The following is a 22,430-nucleotide window of genomic DNA, read 5'->3' on the forward strand; positions in this document are numbered from 1 at the left end:
TTTGACCTCTCTTGAACTTTGGACCAAAGTACTTGTCCTGCTAGACCTTAGTGCTGCATTTGACACCATCAACCACAGCATCTTATTACAGAGACTGGAGCATATGATTGGAATTAAAGGAACAGCATTAAAGTGGTTTCAATCTTATTTATCTGGCAGATTCCAGTTTGTTCATGTTCACGATGAACCTTCCATGTAGAGAAAGGTTAGTTATGGAGTTCCATAACTTAGTGCCATTGCCAGAAGGTTTGCTGTGTCTCCAAGCACAGACACAAGAGCATGGAGGAGATTCCAGGAGACAGGCATTTACTCTAGGAGAGCTAGACAGGGCCGTAGAAGGTCCTTAACCCATCAGCAGGACTGGGATTTGCTCCTTTTTGCAAGAACAAACAGAATGAGCACTGCCAGGGCCCTACAAAATGACCCCCAGCAGGCCACTGGTGTGAATCTCTCTGACGAAACAATCAGAAACAGACTTCATGAGGATGGCCTAAGGGCCCGACATCCTCTAGTGGGCCCTTGCTCACTGCCGGGCAGCCTGGAGCTCCATTGGCATTTGCCATAGTACACCAGCTATGGCAGGTCTGCGACTGGTGCCCTGTGCTTTTCACAGATGACAGCAGATTCACCTTGAGCACATGTGATGGATATGAAAGGATCTGGAGATGCCATGGAGAATGTTATGCTGCCAGCATGACTGATTTAATGGTGGGTCAGTGATGTCTGGGGAGGCATATCCACGGTGGGATGCACACACCTACAGGCTAGACAACAGCACCCTGACTGCCATTAGGTATCAGAATGAAATCCTTGAACCCATTGTAAGATCCTACGCTGGTGCAGTGGGTCCTGGGTTCCTCATGGTGCATGACGATGCCTGGCCTCATGTGCCCAAGAGTATGCAGGGAATTCCTGGAGGATAAAGGAATTGATGCCATTGACTGGCCCCCACGCTCACCTGGCCTAAATCCAGTAGAACACCTATGGAACATTATGTTTCTGTCCATCCGACGCTGTCAGTTTGCACCTCAACCTGTGCAGGAGCTCCGTGATGCCCTGGTCCAGATCTGGGAGGAGATACCTCGGGGCACCATCTGCCAACGTTAGGTCAGGTATGCATACAAGCACTGAGGACCATACAAACGATTGATTTTTTTACCCTTTGAGATCTGATGTGTTTTCGAAGTGTTCCTTAAATTTTTTTGAGCAGTGTGCAACATGTTATTTTCAAATAGAAACTGACCAGGTTAAGCCGCCTACGAACCCGCGCTGATGACGTCATCACCAGTAGGAAGAGTAGGTGACATCACGTGGTCACGGGTCATCGAAAAGAATCAGCTGCCGCTGATGAGCGAGTTGTAGCTGCGGCATCGTCTTGGGTCCGTTTGGTCGGTAAGTGCGTAAAGATCCGCTACCGATGGTGCGCGGGGCAGATTTAACCTTTGTACCGAAGTTAGTGATTTTGCAGTTCCAACACTGAACCGTAGGCTCTTCGTTTGTTCCTTGCAGCCCTTGTGAAAGGCCGTTAAACCTGAGGGTTAAAGCCTAACGTTGTCGGAAACGCTTTATGTGTTTGTTAAAGAGGAACACGCCAAAGTTTTCCACAGTTACAACCTGTTAGAGCAAGTATAGACTAAAACTACAACTGTTCTAAAGGCAAGTTATAATAATCCAAATTAAACGAAACAAACATTTGAAATATGTCAATCAAAATGAATCTATATGAGTTTCACTTTTGAATTGAGTTACTGAAATAAATCAAAATCATTTTTGATGATATTCTAATATGTTGATATGCACCTGTATATTTACACTGGAGATTTGTGAAAGCACAAAGAATAGTGAATGAAATGAATAATGTACAATCTTTAAATTTTAAAAAGGAAGTTGAGCCTGATGAAACAACAGATTAAATCTTTGGAAAATATCACTTGATTTTCCTTTGTAAATGTAACATTTCTTCTGTACTTTGAAGTAAAATGTGTAAATGTTTGCAACAATCAGGAAATGTGACTTTTACAGACACCAGAGGACACATTCTTGAATTCCTTCTCTGTAGAGCCTTGATGAATCTAAACTGTGTTGCCAGAAAAAATGTAGAAAATCTGGATTTAGTAGGTTCAGACCCAGTCTGAATGGTTCTGGGGCAGCTGTGACATCAGCTGTTTCTTTATGTTCACAAGCAGATTAAAGACTGGTTTTTAAATTACATCAATCACCATACCTTTCTTCCATAATTAAGGCAAATCTACTATAAATGAACTAAATTTAATTGAGAAATTTTTAATCCAGTTTTTATGGGGTGGAAAAGACGATTTGTCTGTTTGTGAAGCATTTAAATGAACAGTTAACCACTGTATTTCAAATAAACATTTTCTGTTAGAGTTTACTGCTGCATGATGGCAGAGCCTCGAGTCATTGTGGAGGAGGTGCTGGCTTTTTGTCTTCAGAGGATTAACATGGAAGAAGACTCATTTAACGCTGAAATGAGTAAGTAATTAACATACAACCTGATCTCTCTGCTGATAAAATACACACCAAGACAACCCTGAAACAGGTGCAGTTTATTAATATAAAATAAATAAAATTATGTTGAATCTTTATTGCAAGGTGCAATACCTGTGCTGGTACCTTGTGCTTTGTTATAGCAGTATGTGCACATACATAAGAAATAAAAAAAATACAAGTAGAAAAGCTGAATATGCAACAGTTATTCTGCAGATTTGCACCTGGGCAACAGGTGTTCATCAGCAACATAAATGACTTAATATTACTGGAGTTTCTTACTCTTTTGTTCGTTCTGTTGGGATGCTTTAGAACTTTTTTGTCCATCTGTTCACATGTAGTCAAAGTGTCTCATTAAAAGCAGCAGACTCAGCTGCAGTGAACCATGGATTACAATTAGTAGTATTTAAGTATTTAAATGCACTTTGGCAGATTAACAATTGTGACTTCTGGCTGTTACCTTATTGTTTACATTTTAAATGTTATTAAATAAAAGGAAACAGACTCTGGGAAATTTGAAAATGTATTTAAATGTTATATCTCCTTTATCTGATGTTTCAGTGATTATGATACAATTACAATTTGTCCAACAGGCCAAAAGGACAGTAAGTGAAGTGACACAAACGTGTTTACTAGCTTTGTTTAGATAGTAGTAAAGTACATCATGTGTAAGGCTGCACCAAATACTTGACTAAATCGATTAATTCGATTACAAATGTTGTTTAATTACTAAAACTTGCGTTATCGGACCAGCTGCGCTTGGGATCATTGATCCCCACGGACTGTAATCTCTGTCGCACAAAGCATTTCCGTATCACAAGTTGGTGCTATGGCAGGGAGCAACACCGTCCGTAAAAGGCAGAAAACGCCCGAAGTTTGGGATCGTTTCAAACTTAGAAAGATGACAACACGGTGCGATGTGTGTATTGTAAAGTAGAACTGCTGAACCACAACAGCACTTTGTCAATGCTGAACAATCTGAACAGAAAACATCCAGTTGTGAACAAGACTGGCTCACCCAGCAGAGCTGACACAAGGTAACGTCATTGTAAGGTAACGTGTCGTTTCCACAATAGTATTATTATTTAAAAATGCAAAAGTCAATTTAATCCGATTATTCGAGTAATTGCTAAAATATTCGGTAGAATACTCGATTCCAAAAATGATGGCTAGTTGCAGCCCTAATCACGTAGTAGAGAGTTAGATTTATTTACAGAGGCTTTAAGAAGAAAATTAGCCCGACATACTGAACTACACCTGGTTTAGCTGCTAATCTACCACATGAAATAGGCCAAACGTGGAGGAACCTCAGAGTAATCCACTTTAAGACACAGATCAAAATAGTTTTGATATATAACAGAGATGTCAGATGTTTCTTTTTTTTTTCCATCTGATTTTTCAGGGTTTGCTGAGATGGTGAAAAACTTTGAGGAGGTCAGAAAGAAATGGTTGCATACTGAACTGGAGCTGAAGAAATACAAAGAGTTGCTGGTGAAGTCTGATGTGGCCAAAGCTGCTCTGGAAGTTAAACTGAAACATGCTCGAAACCAGCTAGATGTGGAAATGAAGAAACGCTACAAGATTGAAGCTGACTATCATTATTTGGTGAGTCCCAGCAAGAACAGCGGTCAATTTTATTCATTTCAACTTGAGATCTAAATGTCCTTTCAGAGAACTGGATACATATATTCTGTAATGACGGTGTTTTTCTTTATCTGTTGTCAGGAGCGGCAGATGCAGCTTGTGTGTGACATCCTGGTCCACGACAGTAAATCCAGTGCCTGTTTGAATGATGAGCAGAAATCTCTTCTAGCTACATTTGAGCACAAAGGGAATGTGACTCTGCACAAGAGCAGCAAACGGTAAATGACCATCATGTAGTTCACTAAAGAATCAAAACAAACACTGACATTACATGAAGCAATTTGGACCAATGAGAAACAGTGTAGCAGTGAAGAAATTAGTCACCTCATCAGCTGATCCTGGTCCAGTTTCATTTGTTCATTACAACAGGATGAAACCCTCTAAGATTTTTCTGCAGATAGAATTTTATTGGTTCATTTAAATAGACACTTGGTTCATGTGAGTGAAATGGGAGCTGTTAGCAGCTGCTACAGATGTTGAGGTAATGACAGGTAAATAGAAGAGATCAACTTTAATCCTTGCGAGAAAAAATTCATATAACTGTGGTTTTCTAATTAGTAGGGATGGTGAGGTTGTATTTAGCTGTTATCACTGACACAAAGCAGAGAAGGAAGTCACTGTGCAAATGAAAGCAGTGTTGCTGCTTTTAAGAAAGATCTGTGTCATGTAGGTCACCTTTTTCTAACGTCTGTCACTGTCGCACAAAGCATTTCCGTATCAAAAGTTGGCGCTATGGCAGGGAGCAACACCGTCCGTAAAAGGCAGAAAACGCCCGAAGTTTGGGATCGTTTCAAACTTAGAAAGATGACAACACGGTGCGATGTGTGTATTGTAATGTAGACATGGTGTAAACAAATGCTGCCAGATTTTTTAGTAAGTTCTCAGTGACGACGTTGGATTTACTGAGAAATGAAGTCAGAAAGTAAACATACCACAATAAAAGCTGAGAGAACAATGACTTTTTTGGTGGATGCATTAGTTACTAACCCCTGTGTTAAGCCAGTCAGTTGGCTGAAATTCAGAAGCTTCAGAGGTTAATAATAATAATAGTTTAGAATAGTAACAGTTTGTATCAAGGCAATACACAGTTTGTGTGAAGTTTGACTCTGTGCAAATGTTTTAATGGGACACAAATAAGACAAAAGTGCTAATAAAAGGTCCATTACTGCAACTTTCACTCTGATGCGTGCTCTTCAAATTTGCTCAGTAGATTTTAGTGGTTGAGTCTTGTAGGGGCTGCCATAAAATGTTCTACAATTAGGTAGTTAGACCCGAACATACAATACTTGGCTTCAGAAGGTAAAAGAACTACATGACACTGATCAGTTAACAGCCTCAATAGGTGAACTTTACAGAGTTTGAGTCCTGTAATGGCTCTATTAGTGCGGAAGTTATTTTTCTTCTTATACACCTTCATCCCCTAGGCATTTTTTCTTCAATATCTGTACAAATATTTTAATTTGATTTATTAATGTATGTATAGATTATGTACTAGTCATTAAATTTGATTATCCTAGATGCATAAATGCTATTTATTTACAGTGGTTTCATAGTCCGGTGTATGAGGTAATGCCACTTGGAATTCAGCTGAAGAAAATTTGTATAATTAAAATAGCATTGTAGTTGTACTGCAATGTACATGGGCCGAAATGAAAACATAAAATGTAAATTGTTTAGTGTTAATAATTTTTGTTGAGGTTGCAGAATTATACAGCATTTGGATAAAAACTGCAGTAATATTTCCAATGATTGTTAATAAAACAACTGCAGAGATTAACCTTTTTCTTTGTTCTTTGAGGTTGTGTGTGATTGATGAGTCGTCTTTCCTGTCTCACTCCGACATCAGCTATGATCGGACCGATGATGATGTGGTACGAACATAAATCTGAACAGATGTTTATTAAGCTGTGACACACACAGCAGCATGTTCTGGGTTTGGGCTTAATGGTTCTTCAAATCTGGTCCATCAGTTGTTCTTTGGTTTCTTTCTGACCAGTCACCTTCTGATTTCAGGTCATTTGCAGTCATGTGCAGCACTGCGGTTTGAAATTTACCCTGTTGAATAAGAAAATTCTGTGCTTTGTGTGGCAATACAAGTCTTTCTTGTCTTATTTTTCTTAAATCGCATTTTTAGATTATTCTTTCATTTGTCAGTGCTGCCTACAAGTAAACAATGAAATTCTGATGGTATGCAGTTACAGTGCAAACATTACAAATCCTCTTGTATGTTAGAAAAGCATTCTAATGGGCTGTGTTTGTTTTCATCTTATTTCAGGATCTGGATACGACTGTGATTAAACCTCTGAGATCTCGAGCAAGAGAGAGGAGGGTGAGCCAGTAGCATCTTTTTACATTCACATATTTCTCAACTTGGCAGAAATTCCACTGATGTATTGAAAGCACACACACTGCATGCGTCATTATTAGGCAAGTTTACTCACCTCATCATTATTTATATGTATTTTTTCCAAGCTATATAAACTTGACTGCCTATTGGATTTAAGGATTTCTAGATGATAAGTATCTGCGTAAAAAGGGAGGGTCTAGCCAGGGGTGGCCAACCCTGGTCCTCAAGAGCCACTGCCCTGCTTGTTGTCCAACCAACGCTCCCCTTCCAGCTTCTGATTGGCTGAACACAGCTGGTCCAGGTAATCAGCAGTGAGTAGGGTAGGGATAGTTGGAAGCCACCCCTGGTCTAGCCTAAAGTGACTAACACCCAATATCAAGGTGTGCACAACCATTAGGCAGCTTCTTTATCTCAGGCAAAATGGGCCATAAAAGATTGAACCGACACTAAGAAGTAAAAAAATGTAAGAAGCCTTTCAGAAGGATGCAAGACTGTGAAAATACCTGTTATTAAAGCATGAACACCAGACAACCAGTGTTTTGATGCAAATAGTCAACAGGGTCCAAAAAATCTATAGAGAAGAAATCACAAGTTAACCACAAAATGCTTGGGAAGACTTAAACATTTAACTACGAGGAACCCGTTATCCTTGTGTGCTGCCATTTTCCAGAACTGCAGCCTATCTGGAGTTCCCAGATTGGGTTCATCTTGCCCCTGTACTTCCTAGGGACATCATGTGACTGCCTGACATCCTTAGATGAAAAGATGTCACATCCATATGTGACATCTTTTTTCATAAATGTTTTTTCTTCTTCATGTCCAAACATATTGGTAAACTTTTGAATGGAACCGTGAACTTTAATGCACAGCAAAATCTTTAAAACCTTGGAGAACTAGTAATCCTTCACCAGTACCTGCCTCATCCATGTGATTTGTAATGCAGCTCACATACACCCTGTTCTGTATCTGACAGGAAGTCTAAGCTGCCTGCCATGATGGGTTTCCTTGTGGTCTCTGACACTGGTTTGAGTAGATGAAACTGACTCTGTTGCCTGGTGAAATCTTCATTCCTGTTTTCCATCTAGCACACTAACCACAACATATCCAGGCTGGTAATGCTTGTGCATGACTACAGCCTGCAGATTTGATAGTTGTAGCATTCCATTTGCGGTTGGTAACAAGGTCAATGCTGGTGTTTTGGAAGTCTGTACGGTGCTTGACTATTTGCTTGATGTAAGATTTCTAAATTCCTGGTTTACAGTAAAGTCTTTGAACTTAAGACTAATGTGCTGTGTAATGCAGCGTTTCTCAAACACTGTACCATGGATCATTTGGTCCTGTGCTGCAGAAAATAAATATTTGATTTTCATTATTAATGTTGGACTATCAGTCTGTGGGATGTTTTATTTTGTAAAATGGATTCTCTCTAGCACATGTAATCCAACAAAATTAAGCACACAGGCTAAAATGACTAAACCTGGTGCAGGACTCCTTATCTTTGCTTTTAAAAGAAGTTGAGTGTTACTTCCCAACCAGTGTTTTTTGTGCAAGTGAACTCACAGATTCTGTTACTGTAATTCAGGAAATAGTAGGACCTGCCTATGAACTTGGCATATTTTGGATCTTAAGATTTGTGGTTTCTCAATCAATGATTATTGAAATATGGAAGCATACTACTTTTTGTAGTTAGTTTACTTTCTTCTCCATCAGCTGCAGTAAGGACACTGAGCTGTGGTCTGAGCGACCCACCTCAGGGATAGGACCTGAAAAATTAACTGTTTCGTCAAACATGCTCAAAGATCCTGGACACTGTTGCTCCACTTGGTCTCAGAGCAGTTAAAGGACGACCCCTTGGATGAATGCTACCACATGTTCTAAAGCAAATGTTTTTATTATTCCATTATGCGATACATTTTTTTTTTTGTGTGTGAATTTTGCACTTGTTCTGTTTAACCTTAAATTCTGCTCTAATAAGCAGCTTTCTTAGTCTGAGTGCATGTTCTTCTGTTGTGTTGCCCCCAATGTGTGTGAGTCATCAATGACATTAACAACACTGTCCAAACCTTCAATCAGCAGAGCAGTGGCTCTTGGAAAACCCTGCGGTGCTGTTGATCTTTCAGGAATCTGTATCTTCGTATAAGGCTGCTGAAACTGCATAACTTACAACTCTTGTGTTTTATCTGCCTGAACCCTTAATTGCTATCTAGTCTTGCATTTGACCTCCTCCACAGCAAGCAGTGGTCAATGCTTGTGCATAATTACTTGGTTTACATCTTTTGGGTCCATATAGATTCTGATTTTGTTTGGTGTGACCATTGTTACCATATTGTTAACCCCATCTATAGGCTTAGTTTTGCTGTTTCATGCATTTCCTCTTCCACTGCTGCATTTCCACTTGGTGCACGCACAATGGGTCTAATGGTACTGTCCATCCAGATGTGGCGCTAACCTGGTAAACACCCACTGAATGTCCCATTAATGTCCCACTGATCCACTGAAGTTTAATTGTCTTTTTCAACTACTTTCACTCTCTTCACTAAACCTAATTTCAAGCATGTTGTTCTTCCTGCTCTCAAGCAAATTTCTGCTTAGTGATTTCACATCCAGTGTTGTCTTTTTGCCTTTTTAGTTTGCAGGCCAGTGATTTATTTCCTAATGTGTATTTTGTGTGACCTGAAAAGCAACAGGTTCTCATGTAGTTGCTCTTAGTCTGCCTCTGACATCCTGTGAGTTGAATGTCTTTAGTGTTGAATTACAACCTGCTCCAGTGTCCGGTTTAAAGGTCACAAGTGTTGTGGCAAAAAGTACTAGGAGGCAAATCTCAGGTTATAGGGTGGCAAGTTTAATAGGCAAAAGCAGCAGAGTCACACCAGAGCATACGATCTGCAGAATGGGTCAATACCGATTAACCCCAAAAAAGGAGAGATGATCAACTTTTATGTCTGCTCAACAGTATCAATTTACACATCAGAGTCACTTCCATGTAAATCATGCTGGCATGGTGACATACATGATATAATTATTGTGTTGATGTGACTACCTGTCTCTTCATCTGCTTCCTAATGAAATACAAAGCAGTGTCAAAAGTCTTTGTTGAATTCACGCAGGTCACACAGGGAGTTGACAGACGTGATGTAAATTTCCCACACAACAAGAATGCACATAACTGCTGTCACTACAGGAGAGAGAAGGCAGGGAGGAGTTGGGTGGATGATGGGAAGTCCTCACACTGTCTATATACTTGATTTAAAAAAAATATGGATTACTGCAATCGTACATCAACACAGCTAGTGTACAAAATGGCGACATCTAGACTTCACCACTGAATGGATGGTTGCTTATGCCGACGTACAGCATAAACTTAATAAAATACTTTTCTATTGTGGCAGCACCTTTTTCCAATGCATGTGCAAGTTTAAGTAAGCAGCTTGTTTATGACCATACCGTTCTGTTAGCATCTGCTTTTCCATTGAGACACAGGAGATAGGGATGCAACAGCTGCTGCCAGGCTCTGACACCAACCAACAACCACACAACTCTCTCACTGCAATAAATCATCTTTTCAGGTCTTTGTGTCCAAGATGTTATTGTACAGATTTATGCTGTACTTGTAGGCCACTTTAGCTTTACAAGGGATCGGTGCACCATTTTATTAGCGTTCTCATGTTTGACAATCAGGTTTGAATTCTTGTTTGTAAAACACTTAACTGAAGTTAGTGCTTGTTTTCCCAACAAACATGTTTTGCTGGTTCTGTTGGTTCTATGCAGCGGTCGTCAATGGGACCGGCTGTTGGTGCCCCAGTTCTGAAGAGAGGGAGACGCAGTAACATGTCTGCAGAACTGCTGGAGAGAAGAACAGTGGAGAAGGTAAACACATCTACAAGATGTTTGGGTTAGTTTATTCTGAATCACAATGTGCCACGTTAGAAGCTGATCAGACATTTATGTATGAATTTGTGGAACACCAATACAGGCAGATTCCAGAAAAATGTGGTGCAGTGAAAAGGATACTTGTGTAGAAATGTAGTGCAGTAAAAGTACAAAGTAATTAATGCACTTAAAGTACCTTAAATGGCACGTTTTGTTACTAAAAAAAAGAATTCCTGTTTGTGGTTTCACTATATGTGAGAAACCTTGAAGAGTAGACAGATGGTGGAGTCAAGTCTCATTTTGCACAAGAGAAAAGACTGTTTCAATGGAAATGGAAATAGCTCACTCGGGAGTCAGGACAAGTGTTAATATTTGCTGCTCTTTCTTGATTTTCATGTTAAATGAATATTTGGGCTTTTTGGACTAAAGAGCTAATGAAAAAAATAGGTGTGATCTCCATCTTCCCTCTAACTAGAAGCCTGTGTCTTGTTCATAAAACTGAAAGTTGAACCATTTAAACAGCTGATATGTGATGTGTGTTGAACCAAAGTGTGTTTTTAAGACGCTGAAGCGGAGTTTGTGTTTGACTCAGGAGGTCGAGACAATAGTAAAGGCGTCGCTAACTCCTGAGACTGGAGGTCAGCTTAACATGGTGGTGCGAATCACAAAGGACACCCCTAACAACTCAGTCCAGACCCTCGGTCAGGAATGTGCTGTTTTAGAGGAGGGAAGAAGACGAGGTGAGATTATAACTTTTTAAATTTTCTGTTTACTTTGATAATTGTTAAAATACAAGTCCCCCGATTAGTATTCAGCATTTATAGGTTTTTGGTAATCATTAATTGAAGGTACGTTTTACAGTTTCATACTTTTTGCAGCAGAAATCTGTTTTTCTTGTTTTTAGCTAAACTATAGTCAGAAATGTTGACACTCAGCGAGGTCAATTGTCCATTTTGCTAAATTCACCGAAACACTTTGACGCTACAAATTGAATTTTTGATCAACTGGTTTAACAAGGATGATGCACATTCATAAACATTAGGTCAAAAAGTTTTTATCTGTAGCCCCTGAACATGATAAAAGTTACTGAAATCACTTAAGGCATTCCAGTAGAAAGGTGACATTTTCCTAGGAAGTGAGCTCAGTGTGGAAGTGGGTCAGGGTGTGGTGTCGCCGTGCTAGGTCCTGGGTTCCTGCTCTACATTAGACATCATGTTGCTGCTTAACATCATAAATGAGTCAGCCCAGGGGCTGCAGTTCTGTTTCTTATGTGTAAAGATTCATAATACATCTTAACAAATTAATTTTAATTTCTATAATATTTTTCAGTTTTTGCTTTTTGAGCAGCCACTTACAAAACCAATCCTTTACAGAATAATGCCAGACAGGTTGACCTGGAGCACAAAATATTTTAATGGTGGACATTTTGATGTGACTCTTTTAGCCTCACAGAGAATGTCAGTTACTGTAAAGATGAAGTTGTGTTACTGTTGTTCAGACCAAACCCCATTGTGGGCTCCCTGTGATGACAAGAAGCTGAAGATGGAGAAGAGTTCTGCTGCTGGTGCTGCTCCCACCTGCAGAGCTGAGAAAACACAAAAACATGTTTTTGTTTCTAAAACGGTTTGTAGGCCCCTCACCATGATACTGTGGTTTGCGTCTGGCTTAACGTCTGTTCGGCCAGTGTGATTTGTTTATCTTTCTCCAGGTCATCTGGACAGAGACGTGCTCACCATGTGGTAAGAGGGTCCGCTTTGGCAAAATGGTGGTGAAGTGCAGAAACTGCCGTGTGGTTGCTCATCCAGAATGCCAACCCAAACTTTCTGACGGCTGTTTGCCTGCTATTGCAGAGTGTGCAGCTCAGATGGTACTTTTGTTATATTCATGTTTCCATCACATCATGAAAACTGAAGAGATGAGCCTTATTCAGACCAGATCAGTATCACAGTGGGAGGTGGGATTTAATTCTGTTTACATTGGCGGTCTTTGACATCCATCCAGAATAAACATCCATTATTAGAGTTACAAACCAGAAGAAGAAGAAACATCTTTTCTTCAGTGTCACGGTACTTTCAGTGATGGGTTCATGGGTTCACTGCGAACAGGTACTGCTAATAGTTAATTCAGCGTAATTCAATGGGGTCAGTTTGCCTGCATGTATTTGCCAGACAAGGCCAGACCTAAATCACATAGGAACACTTGAAGCTGCAGTTTACAGATGATTCCCTACAATCTGATATTGATCAACCAGCAGAAAGGGTGGCAGAAGGTTGCATTCTGCAGTCTCCACCAGATGTTAGAAAATTTTTCACGTTTTACACATTGCACCTTTAGAGAAATGGGAGAACAAGGACGGACAGACAGAGAGATACAAACGCTTACCCGACACCGAAGTCGACCATCTGGATACGGACTCCGTAGAGTTTCAGAAGGCAGGAGAAACTGAGTCCAAACCCCCAGGGCAACAGAGACGAGCCTGAGCCAGGAACTGTCCATAGACAAGGGCACAAGACAAACCGCCAGCAGTATGGAAAGGCAGCAAGAAACAGTGATGTGATCAAACCAATATGTAAACAGGGGAACAGAGGAGGTAGAGAAAAAACAAGAAAATAAGAGTTGCAGACAGGATGTGAGTGCAGGTTGTGACAGATAGAGCCTGAGAGGAACTGCTCATCTGATGTCTAGCAACAATGGCATAAACTGACTAAATCCCACTTCTGGAAATTCCATGGAGACTTTGCACACTGTGACTGTTTCCACAAATTTAAGACAATAAATACTTTTGCCAAACATACCTAATCTATCCTATTTGATGTACAAGGAATAGCTTGTTTTAATTATCACGTCTAATGGTACAAACATGACAGAGCTCCCCAAGGCTCCATCTTCCTTTATTTAGGGTCTAAATGCCCGAACAAAGTCACTTTATAATCAAGTCTGTTACTGTGCCTAGATTAAAGGCTTGGTCTGTCAAACCCGCTGAACTGCACATGTAAAATGATATTCAACTCATATGTTTTTTGATATACTTATTTTTGTTTGCTTGTTCAATAAAGTGATTTTCATCTTTAGGACACATTGGAGAGTTTTGCTCCAGTGACTCACCCGAGAGTCCCTCAGCTCATTGTAGACTGTGTGACTGAGATCGAGAGGAGGGGACTGCAGGAGGTACAAGCACCAGCTTTGAACCTTTTAACTTTGAAAGCTGCAGACACCTTTGGTGCAACCACTGTTAATCCATTCATACAACAATAAATGCAGTTTGAGACAGAATCATGGGAAACAGCTTGATGTCCTGCTGTGTGTTTGTGTTTGCAGCGAGGACTCTACAGAGTGCCTGGAGGAGAGCGTATGATAAAGGAGCTCAGAGATGGATTCACTCAAGGGAAAACTCCACTCATGCTTGGTAAAGTCCAGGACATCCACGTGGTGTGTGGTTTTCTGAAAGACTTTCTGAGGAAACTGAAGGAGCCCCTTCTCACCTTCAGGCTGCACAGGACCTTCATGGAAGCTTCAGGTGTGAGGAATCAACAGTGACACTACAACAAAGTGTTTGAACTTACAGCACATTTGTAAAGTTCATCTGATGATGAAAATTCAGTTTCACTTTTACAGAAAGTGTTAATACAGCACAGTGTCAGTTGGCTGGATATTGCATTTATTGTTAATTTTAACAGATTGAACATTTGTATTTTAATCTATTTAAAATAGTGACCTGGCCATATTAATGTACACAAGTATCATTAACCTGGATATCCAAATACCACTGTCAATAATGCCAATGTATATAACAAGAAATCAGTTTGTGGTATATGGATTTTATGTCACAGGACTATGAATAATGTGGATATTTGTTGCTCACTGTCTGCGTCCTTCATGTGTTTTTTTTTTTGTAAATCCCAAGCAGTTTTCATGTTTTGCACTAGGAGAAGCTTCTGTCTAGCCACTCTGTCATAAAGCCCAGATCAGTGGAGGGCTGCAGTGATGGTTGTCCTTCAGGAACTATGTCCCATCTCCAAAAAACATCTCTGGAGCTCAGTCTCTGTTATTAAGGCCCTTCTCCCATGATTTCTCACTTTGGCTGGGTGACCGGCTCTTGGAAAAGTCCTGGTTGTGCTAAATTTCCGTTTGAATTTTATGGAGGCCATTGTGCTCCTGGGAACCTTCAGTGCAGAAGAATTTTTTTTTTGTAGCCTTCCCCAGCACTGTGCCGATCAGCAATTCAGTTTCTGAGCTATGCACTGTTGTTTCAGAACTTACCGATGAAGACGATTGCTCTGCCGTCCTGTGGCAGGCTGTAGCAGAGCTTCCAAAGGCCAACAGAGACACACTGGCTTTCCTCATTCTTCATTTACACAAGTAAAACTTTTCAGCTTTTTTTTGTTGAGGTTGTATTTTCAAAAGAAAATGAATTTATTAGATCAGCAACCCAAGTGACTACATGAATTTCAGCAACACACATTCAAATTTTTTGATGGTTTGTGATTTCACTTGAACTGTCTTCTAATTTCTCTTTTGCTCACATTTGACTCATAGCATGAATTTCTCTTTGTCTTGGGTTAAAGACACTGTATGTCTTTTTTGCAATAACAGAAGGTAAAAGTAGTGTTGCCAATTGCCAAGTTGCTCTTTGACAAACTTCTGGCATGCAGTAATGATTTTTTTGGAGAGTGGTGGCTTCCTCTGTGGACAACCCTGCCTGTTCATAAACTTACTTATGGTAGACACATGAACAGAGACATTTACTATGCAGATAGTGTCATGACCTACATTTCCTCCTGTGTACTGTTATTTTTTAGTTTTAGTTTTTCCTGGTTTGTCCCTTATTGTGGTCTGTATTTGTTTGATTGTTGGTATCACAGTTGCTCCTCTGGGTGTATGAACCTCTTTCATTTTGTCCTCGGTGCAGATTTGTTTTGTACCGATGTCTCGCTCTCCCTTTCCCCAAAATCTGTGGGTGGCAGCTAATGGGATATTTGTTTTGGGTTTATTTGTTATGGTTTCTCTGGTGGGTTTGAGTCTTGTGGTAGCTTAAATATATAAATATAGAAAAAATGTAAAATGGTGTAAGTATCAAATACACAATGAAAGTAAAAGGGAGCTGAGTTATACACTGTAGTGATTTTCTGTATTTCTCTTCATTTTTCAGGGTGATGAAGAGCCCACAGTGCCAGATGGACCAGAATAATTTGGCCCGGGTGTTTGGACCAACTATAGTGGGCCATGAGATATCTGAGCCATCTCCAACAACCATCATGAGAGACTCAAACACTCAGCCGAAGGTCAGCTTCATTTTCATTATCCAGTCGGACAGTTTGTGGGTAGTTTGAAATAGGTGAATATTAGCGTTGTAAGGCATTATCTCAAGTATGCTGTACAGATTTGTGCACATGAACTACTTTCCTTTAGACTATCTATGGAACAAATACATTAAGTAAAAGCAGTGATTATGGGTGTTGATCCTGGTCAGTTTTGTGTATTGAACATCTTTACTGTCATTGGTTCATTAAGCCCACTGCTTATTTCTCAGGTGATTTGTCGTTTGTTATCCCTCCCTGAAGACTACTGGAGAAGTATCCTCGACGTCCCAGCTGAACACATCTTGTCCTCCACTAATAAGATGGACATCCAGGACACTGGACATGGTGAGGATATATATGTGACATAGTCACACATACTTATCTTTACTTTTTTGCACACTCTACTGTGCTGTAGATTTTATTTTTAATTATTTGTTATTTTTGGATATTTTGCCATTATAGACAAAATTAGAAACACAGACAGATTTGGTTTAAGAAATGTTCTGTTCTTCCTGAAAATATTTCTATAATCCTCAGATGCTTGTTCATCTCAATAGTTATTGCCTACTGAATTTTAATTCTATATTTAATGTGCCTGAGAAGGTGCGAATGTTTTAAGCTAAGCTGGTTGATGTCTGTGTTTACCCATCCATCTATCCATTATCAACCACTTGCTCCTGCAGTAGGCTTGCAGCGGGCCTGGACCTGTTGCTGGCTGAGATAGTATGAAAGGTAGATACATGCTGAACAGATCGCATTGGTGTTTATACGAAGCCAAAGATCTGTTTACTCAAAATATAGATTGTGTGTTAGGCTTAGACTGTCATGCTGTTATCATGTACCAAGGAATGGATGACTTTTCCAGTGGAAGCTCTCCATCATTCTTACAGTATCATATGGCCCCAAAGGGGGTTGTCTGGCCATGCTGACATAAATCTCCAGGACCCCATGACAAGGCCACACTTCAACGTGGACCTACTATATAGTGCATATCCAAAGTTTTAAAATGCACCACTGCAGAAGTTGAAAAATGGCAGCCATCCTATTGCCTCAGTACAGTTAGTTCATTATAGTCAGTGGCAACAGGGTGGCTCAGGCCCCATAGTACATTGACTATCGCACTTCAGCCACACTGGTGGTCATGGTTCCTTGAATACCTGGTGCACATAATATTCTAAGTTGCTTTCTACCCTTTTCTCACTGTCCTACTAATCCTATTAGACACATTAAGCTAAGGAGGAAACTCTACCCACTACATACAGAATCCCTATATAGGTTGTGTGTGGGGGCGTGAGAGTCATCGGGGGGCACCCACATTAATTGTGCTTGAGTTGGGCACATGACATAAAGAAGATATAGGCCTGCATCATGTGCGAAACCTTTCCAAACGGCCAAGTCCTCATGATCCAGTCAGCATTGGCATGCTCCCCTCTCCACCTATAGATGATGGATTGATGGATGGAATTTATCTGGTATTATAAATGTTAGAGAAAAATGACTATCACATTGTCATTTTCTTTTTTGTGCCCGATGATGCTGATTCTAGGTCGCTTGTTTAAGCCATTGACTTCGCCAGAGTTGAGCAGTTACCGCACAACTCCCAGCAGTGGATCTCTCAGAGGCAGGATCAGGAACATGGACAATGCTGTCACCAACATGTAAGACTACAACAGACTCAGTCAGCAGTGTATCAGTGTATTTTTAATTTCCTGAGTTAGATCACATTTGAATGTCCCTCGGTTCTCCAATTCATTTTAGAGTCAGCATGTGAGGTAGTATCAAGATTTCTTCTAAAAGTGAATTTGTTATTTAAAAAAGGGTAAATATACCATATTATTTTTGATATCTGATGATGTTTTTTTTCCAATGAAATTCATAATGTATGTAACAACTGTGTTTTCTGGTCATAGTTTCTGGTTTGTATTGGTTTGGATATGAAAGTTTAGTTCATCTGAATCCTCTGGTACCAAACCAGGATGACTGAGGTCTTAACAGAGCTGGGGTGCTCAGACACAACCTGTCTGATCTACCAGGCTGCCCTGGCTGGAACACTTCACATGTCCTTCAGGGAGGACACACAGTTTGTGGATCTGAGAGGTCACAGAGTCCACCATGATATCGTGACGACCTTCACTTGTGCTCACTTCTGTTGTTCACCTAGCGAGTCTCCTCAGTGAAACCAACCTTGAAGATGAATTGAGATCTCACACCAACTTCCCTCAGACTTAAGAAGGCACTTGGATGAGCTGCAACACATTTCAATTCAAGAAGTCCAGCTGCCCTGGTTCAGCTTTACATAACTTTACCTGGACAACTGAGAACCTTCACAGAGATAGCTGGAAAAGCAATACTGTTTGAAATATACAGATCTACAGTAAAAATCATATAGACTTAGGGCCTTATCAATAACACAATAGTTTTGGCAATGCACCATGAGGGCAATGTGTGTGCAATGTGTACAGATCTGTGTTTTATATTAATTTTAACTGTTCTTGCCTGTTTTTTTTCTCTTTTCAGTCATTCTGTTGAATCAGGGAGGAAGTTCTTCTCATCACCCACCTGACCCAACCACCTCTCCTTAAACCTCTCACCTTTGCCAAATGAAAGCTACATACTAATCATATATCCAGTATAAACCATTCATTAAACCTACATTCACTGTATACATGCAAATCCTCAGTGTACATAGGAGTTGGTCTACAAGGCGAATGCATTTACTTGTTTTATTAAGCAATAACACAATACCTGCTACACAAGAAAGTAGAACTTGACAGAGATCTTTCACTCACTTCTGTATTGTAAAAATATGTACTCTGATTTGGAGTGTCCTGTCTGCTGCTGTTTTGAGTCTCACTGAAGAATAAAAATAACACGAGTGAGGTTGGTTTTAGTGTTCATAGTTGCTTATGTTTACATTTTGTTGTTGCCTGAAATACAGTAATGCATCATTAGCTGTGAATCATAGCAATACAGCCTCGCCATGTCTGACTGGGCATTTACAAATAAATAAGTAGAAGCACTCATGAACTAAAGCTTCTTCTTGTTTGTGGTTGTGGTGATTGAACTGTAAAGCTATTGGGTGTCATTTTTTTTTTAGTGTGAATTAGTGTGATGTAGAATGCATGCGTTAATGACCTTGTGTATGTTTCAAGTTTTAGATAGATCTGGTTCTGGGTGTTTGATTTGAAGAATAAATGCATCACCTGTTCCACAATGTCAGACGAGAGGCTCCAGTCTCCTTCCCTCCCCACCACCCTGGATAGTGAAAGTAAGTCGTAGATAAAGGATGGATGGATAAAATACCTCCATGTTCTATATTAAAACAACATAGCACCAGGGTCAGTCTACAATGAAGCTGTTTTGATATAAAATTACTTAATTTGCATCAGCAAGTCTGTAGTGTCCGGTTTGTTCTTCTGAGTGACCTGCAATGTTCCTGGAACAAAAACGCAGATCTTAACTTGTTTATTTGCAATATAAACAGTTGTAGATGTCAAGTAGAAACTAACTTATCAGAACTATTTTCATTTCAAACAAAAAAAAATTGACTTTGTTTGCAGGTTGTACATTTTGGTTTGCCTCCTACAAGTTTTGCTCTGAGTGCACAGATGTTTTATTTGAGAGCCTCAGTCTTTAGTTACAAAGTAAAAAATCTTTTCAGATTAAAATGTGTTGGTTGCATTTCTGATTGTTTATAGACACTCACCCCTCCCACTCTATTGCAGTCAACACTGAGTGACAGTGGTGATGACCTGATGACTTTGGCCAGAGGTCTTTGACCTTCCCCGTAATTAATGCAGTCATGTTCCAGGGACTGACTGCACACCAACTGTTTTCCTTGCTACTAGCATTAGCACAGGGCTGCCTGAGGCTTACTGCTACTACCAAGCATAAATTTGTAGCCAAACATAAATGAAGGTTTCTTCATTGAAGAATAACTTAATATTCCTTGTTGTTATGGATGAGCTCACCTGAAAGAATTTTCCCTATGGTCTGCTGCGTTGGGCAGTCAAAAAAAAGATGTCTCAGTAAATAAGCATATATAGGTCTATGGTTTTCATAAAGTTGCATGTTTTCTGTATTTGTAAACTCAAAGCATGTATGAGTATTTGTTTTATTAAAATATGCAGATTATTGTGTGTATGCGTGGCTCTCTATGTACAGGCCAAATGAGCATCAACAGTAATTTCTAGTAAAATATATATGAGATGAGATTAGATAAACTTTATTGTTCCCTGAAAGGAAGCTAAGGTATACATTTTTATTTGTCAGTGTTATATATAAATAAAAAACACAATGTTGAAAGGTTTGGAGTCTGGCAGTGAGTAACAAATTTTAACAGTTAATTATTCTATTCAATTATTTTTTACCGGTAATTGTTGCTTGTACACAGCAACAAAAACGGCCCCGCCCCCCAGGCTCCAGCCAATCACAGTGCAGCGGTGTTATACTTCAAATCACGGAGACTCGGCGGCAGAGAGACACTACCGGTTGGAGAATTTGCTGTTCGAGAAGTTGCTGGGTTTCAACATTTGTAAAATAGGTTAGTATCGTGTTTGTTGAAGTTTCCGTGTTGATTGACGTTTATATGCGCGTTAGCATCGTGTCTGTTGAAGTGGCGGCTTTAGAAGAGTGAAAAGAAAAATATAATGGGAGGAAACAGCATGCTTTAAATTTTAGCATTTGTGATTTTAGATGCTGAAACACCTAAAATTTGATTCAGCACACCTAAAAAAATGACCCTTGAATTTTAAAACTCTTGATTTAATGTTCAACTGGTTATTTTAATGAAAACTTTTCTCTTGTGCTATTTAGGAATGTGCCTATCTCCGATGGAAAGGTATCGGCGACGGACATGGTCCAATGGTGAGTCCACCTTGGAGGCAAACGTGTGTCAAATGGCCGTCCAGCATGGAGCCAAAGGTACTTCTGATTGACATGTGGATGAAAGAACATCCGCTGTCGTTTGGTTTTGTGCTTTGTTTTTATTTTATTTCTTCACATTAAACAGTGTGGTTACACGAGTGCATTGCCTGTTTTCAGTTTTAAAGAACAATTTGTATTTCTTCTGTGATGCTTTTTGCCCTGGTAATTTAAGGGAGAATCCCATTAATGTGCAGAGATATGTCAAATGGACATGGGCCTAGGTTGAGTGCAAAAGTATCTACATCTACTACTAAAATAGTTCTTTTTTTCCTGTGATCTTTTTTTATTACATTAAAAGACTGGAAAGTAGGATCTGGCTCATGGTGAGTACACATTGGATGTGATGTGGTGGAAGATGGACATGAGCCAAGAGGGCATTCTCACTGAGTGTCAAAGCAATATGTTGCAAGGTTTTTTAATGTTGCACCACAGATGAAAAGATATGGCTAAGGCATCTAAAACTACTTTTCTCTCCATGTGATATTTTGTCTTTTTTTTTTATTGCATTGAGTGTTTCCACCTTGCTTTCAAAGACAGGAAAGTAGGATATGCTTCATGGAGGGTGTCCACACTAGATGCATTGTGGTGGAACATGGACATCATCCAGTTGTGCATCCTTTTCAAATGGAGTTTAATGAGAAACACCCCGTTGCACTGTTTACTTCTTTCTCTTAATTTAAATTTTAATACATTTTTTTAATAAATTGATTTTGATCAGAATCGCTATTGTTGCTTTATGTTTTTTAAGTTAGTGTATAATATAAGGTATATGTTTTTCAGTGTCCCATCAATTTAAAATTTCTTATTTACTGTTGAATTTTTTTTATTGTATTGGAAACTGTCACTATGTCTCTTGTGCAGTTTAGTGAGTCTTGTTCAGATAGAACCGATGAAGGATGTAACCCGAGAGCAACTCCAGCACAGGTCCAAACGTATTTTAAACGGTCATGGGTTGAGGGTGAGTCCAGTACGGATGCAGAGGTATGTCAAATGGATACAGCCTAGCTTTAGTGCACCAACAAAGTCAATTGGTTGTGGGTCAAGGGTGAGCGGAGCACGGATCTAAAGGTATTTCAGATTCACGTGGGCTGCTGGCAAATCTGTTATGGATGCAAAGGTTTGGCAAGAATATGTAAATCTAGTAGTGTGTTGTGTTTTTTTTTTTTTTTTTTTTTTTTCTTTCCCCCCTTTGATTCTCTCAATGTGTTCTGTTATTCAGTGCAGGGTTGTGTCCACCTCACTTTCAAAGACAGGAAAAGATGGAACAGACAGGATGTGACCCGAGACCCAGTCCAGCACAGGTCCAAAGGTATTTCAAATGGTCATGGGGCCAGTCCAGCACGGATGCAGGGGTATTTGCAATTTGTGTGGGCTGCTGGCTAGTTCATTATGAATGCAAAAGTTTGGTAAGAATATGTAAATCTAGTGTGTGTTTCTTTTTTTTGTGGTTTTAGTCATGCTTTCTGTTAAATCCAGGGGTTGTGTCCACCTCATTTCCAAAGAGGAAAATAGGACCTGGCTCATGGGGCAGTACACATTGGATGTGATGATGTGGTGGGACATGGGCAATGAGCCAAGAGCGCGTTTTCACTGAATGTCACACGTTGCAAGGCTTTGAAGGCCTCATGGGGGTGTCCACACTAGATGCACTGTGGGACATGGACATAATCCAATTGTGCATCTTCTTCAAATGGGAAACACCACGTTGCACCATATTTACTTTTTTTTTCCTCCCTTTTTAATGATAAAGTGCTGTAATGCATCCCAATCTGACCTCCCCAGTTGGACCATTAAACTTTGGCATTGCCTTCAGAATGCTTCAGCTAGATTTGATAGTG

General features: G+C 39.8%; 1 protein-coding gene across 1 annotated transcript; it reads left to right on the top strand.

Moving 5' to 3' along the window:
• The first annotated feature begins 873 nt into the window (after positions 1-873).
• LOC113135823 (rac GTPase-activating protein 1) lies at positions 874-18,289 on the top strand. The gene is made up of 16 exons (XM_026316113.1): positions 874-1,102; positions 3,908-4,110; positions 4,231-4,367; positions 5,948-6,020; positions 6,425-6,478; positions 10,265-10,363; positions 10,959-11,106; positions 11,865-11,989; positions 12,075-12,233; positions 13,439-13,534; positions 13,685-13,883; positions 14,620-14,725; positions 15,516-15,648; positions 15,897-16,011; positions 17,213-17,324; positions 18,184-18,289. Exons 1-16 carry the CDS (start codon positions 874-876, stop codon positions 18,227-18,229), a joined length of 2,034 nt encoding a protein of 677 aa, XP_026171898.1. The 3' UTR covers positions 18,230-18,289.
• The last annotated feature ends 4,141 nt before the right edge of the window (positions 18,290-22,430 follow it).

The sequence above is a fragment of the Mastacembelus armatus genome, chromosome 19 (assembly GCF_900324485.2).
Source record: "Mastacembelus armatus chromosome 19, fMasArm1.2, whole genome shotgun sequence".
Classification (NCBI taxonomy): domain Eukaryota; kingdom Metazoa; phylum Chordata; class Actinopteri; order Synbranchiformes; family Mastacembelidae; genus Mastacembelus; species Mastacembelus armatus.

Excerpts from the sequence above, each read along its gene's own strand:
- LOC113135823 (XM_026316113.1), top strand. The coding sequence starts at position 874 with ATGCCTGGCCTCATGTGCCCAAGAGTATGCAGGGAATTCCTGGAGGAT. Across the intron at positions 6,021-6,424 it reads ATCGGACCGATGATGATGTG|GATCTGGATACGACTGTGAT; the intron begins GTACGAACATAA and ends ATCTTATTTCAG. Across the intron at positions 10,364-10,958 it reads AGAGAAGAACAGTGGAGAAG|GAGGTCGAGACAATAGTAAA; the intron begins GTAAACACATCT and ends TGTTTGACTCAG.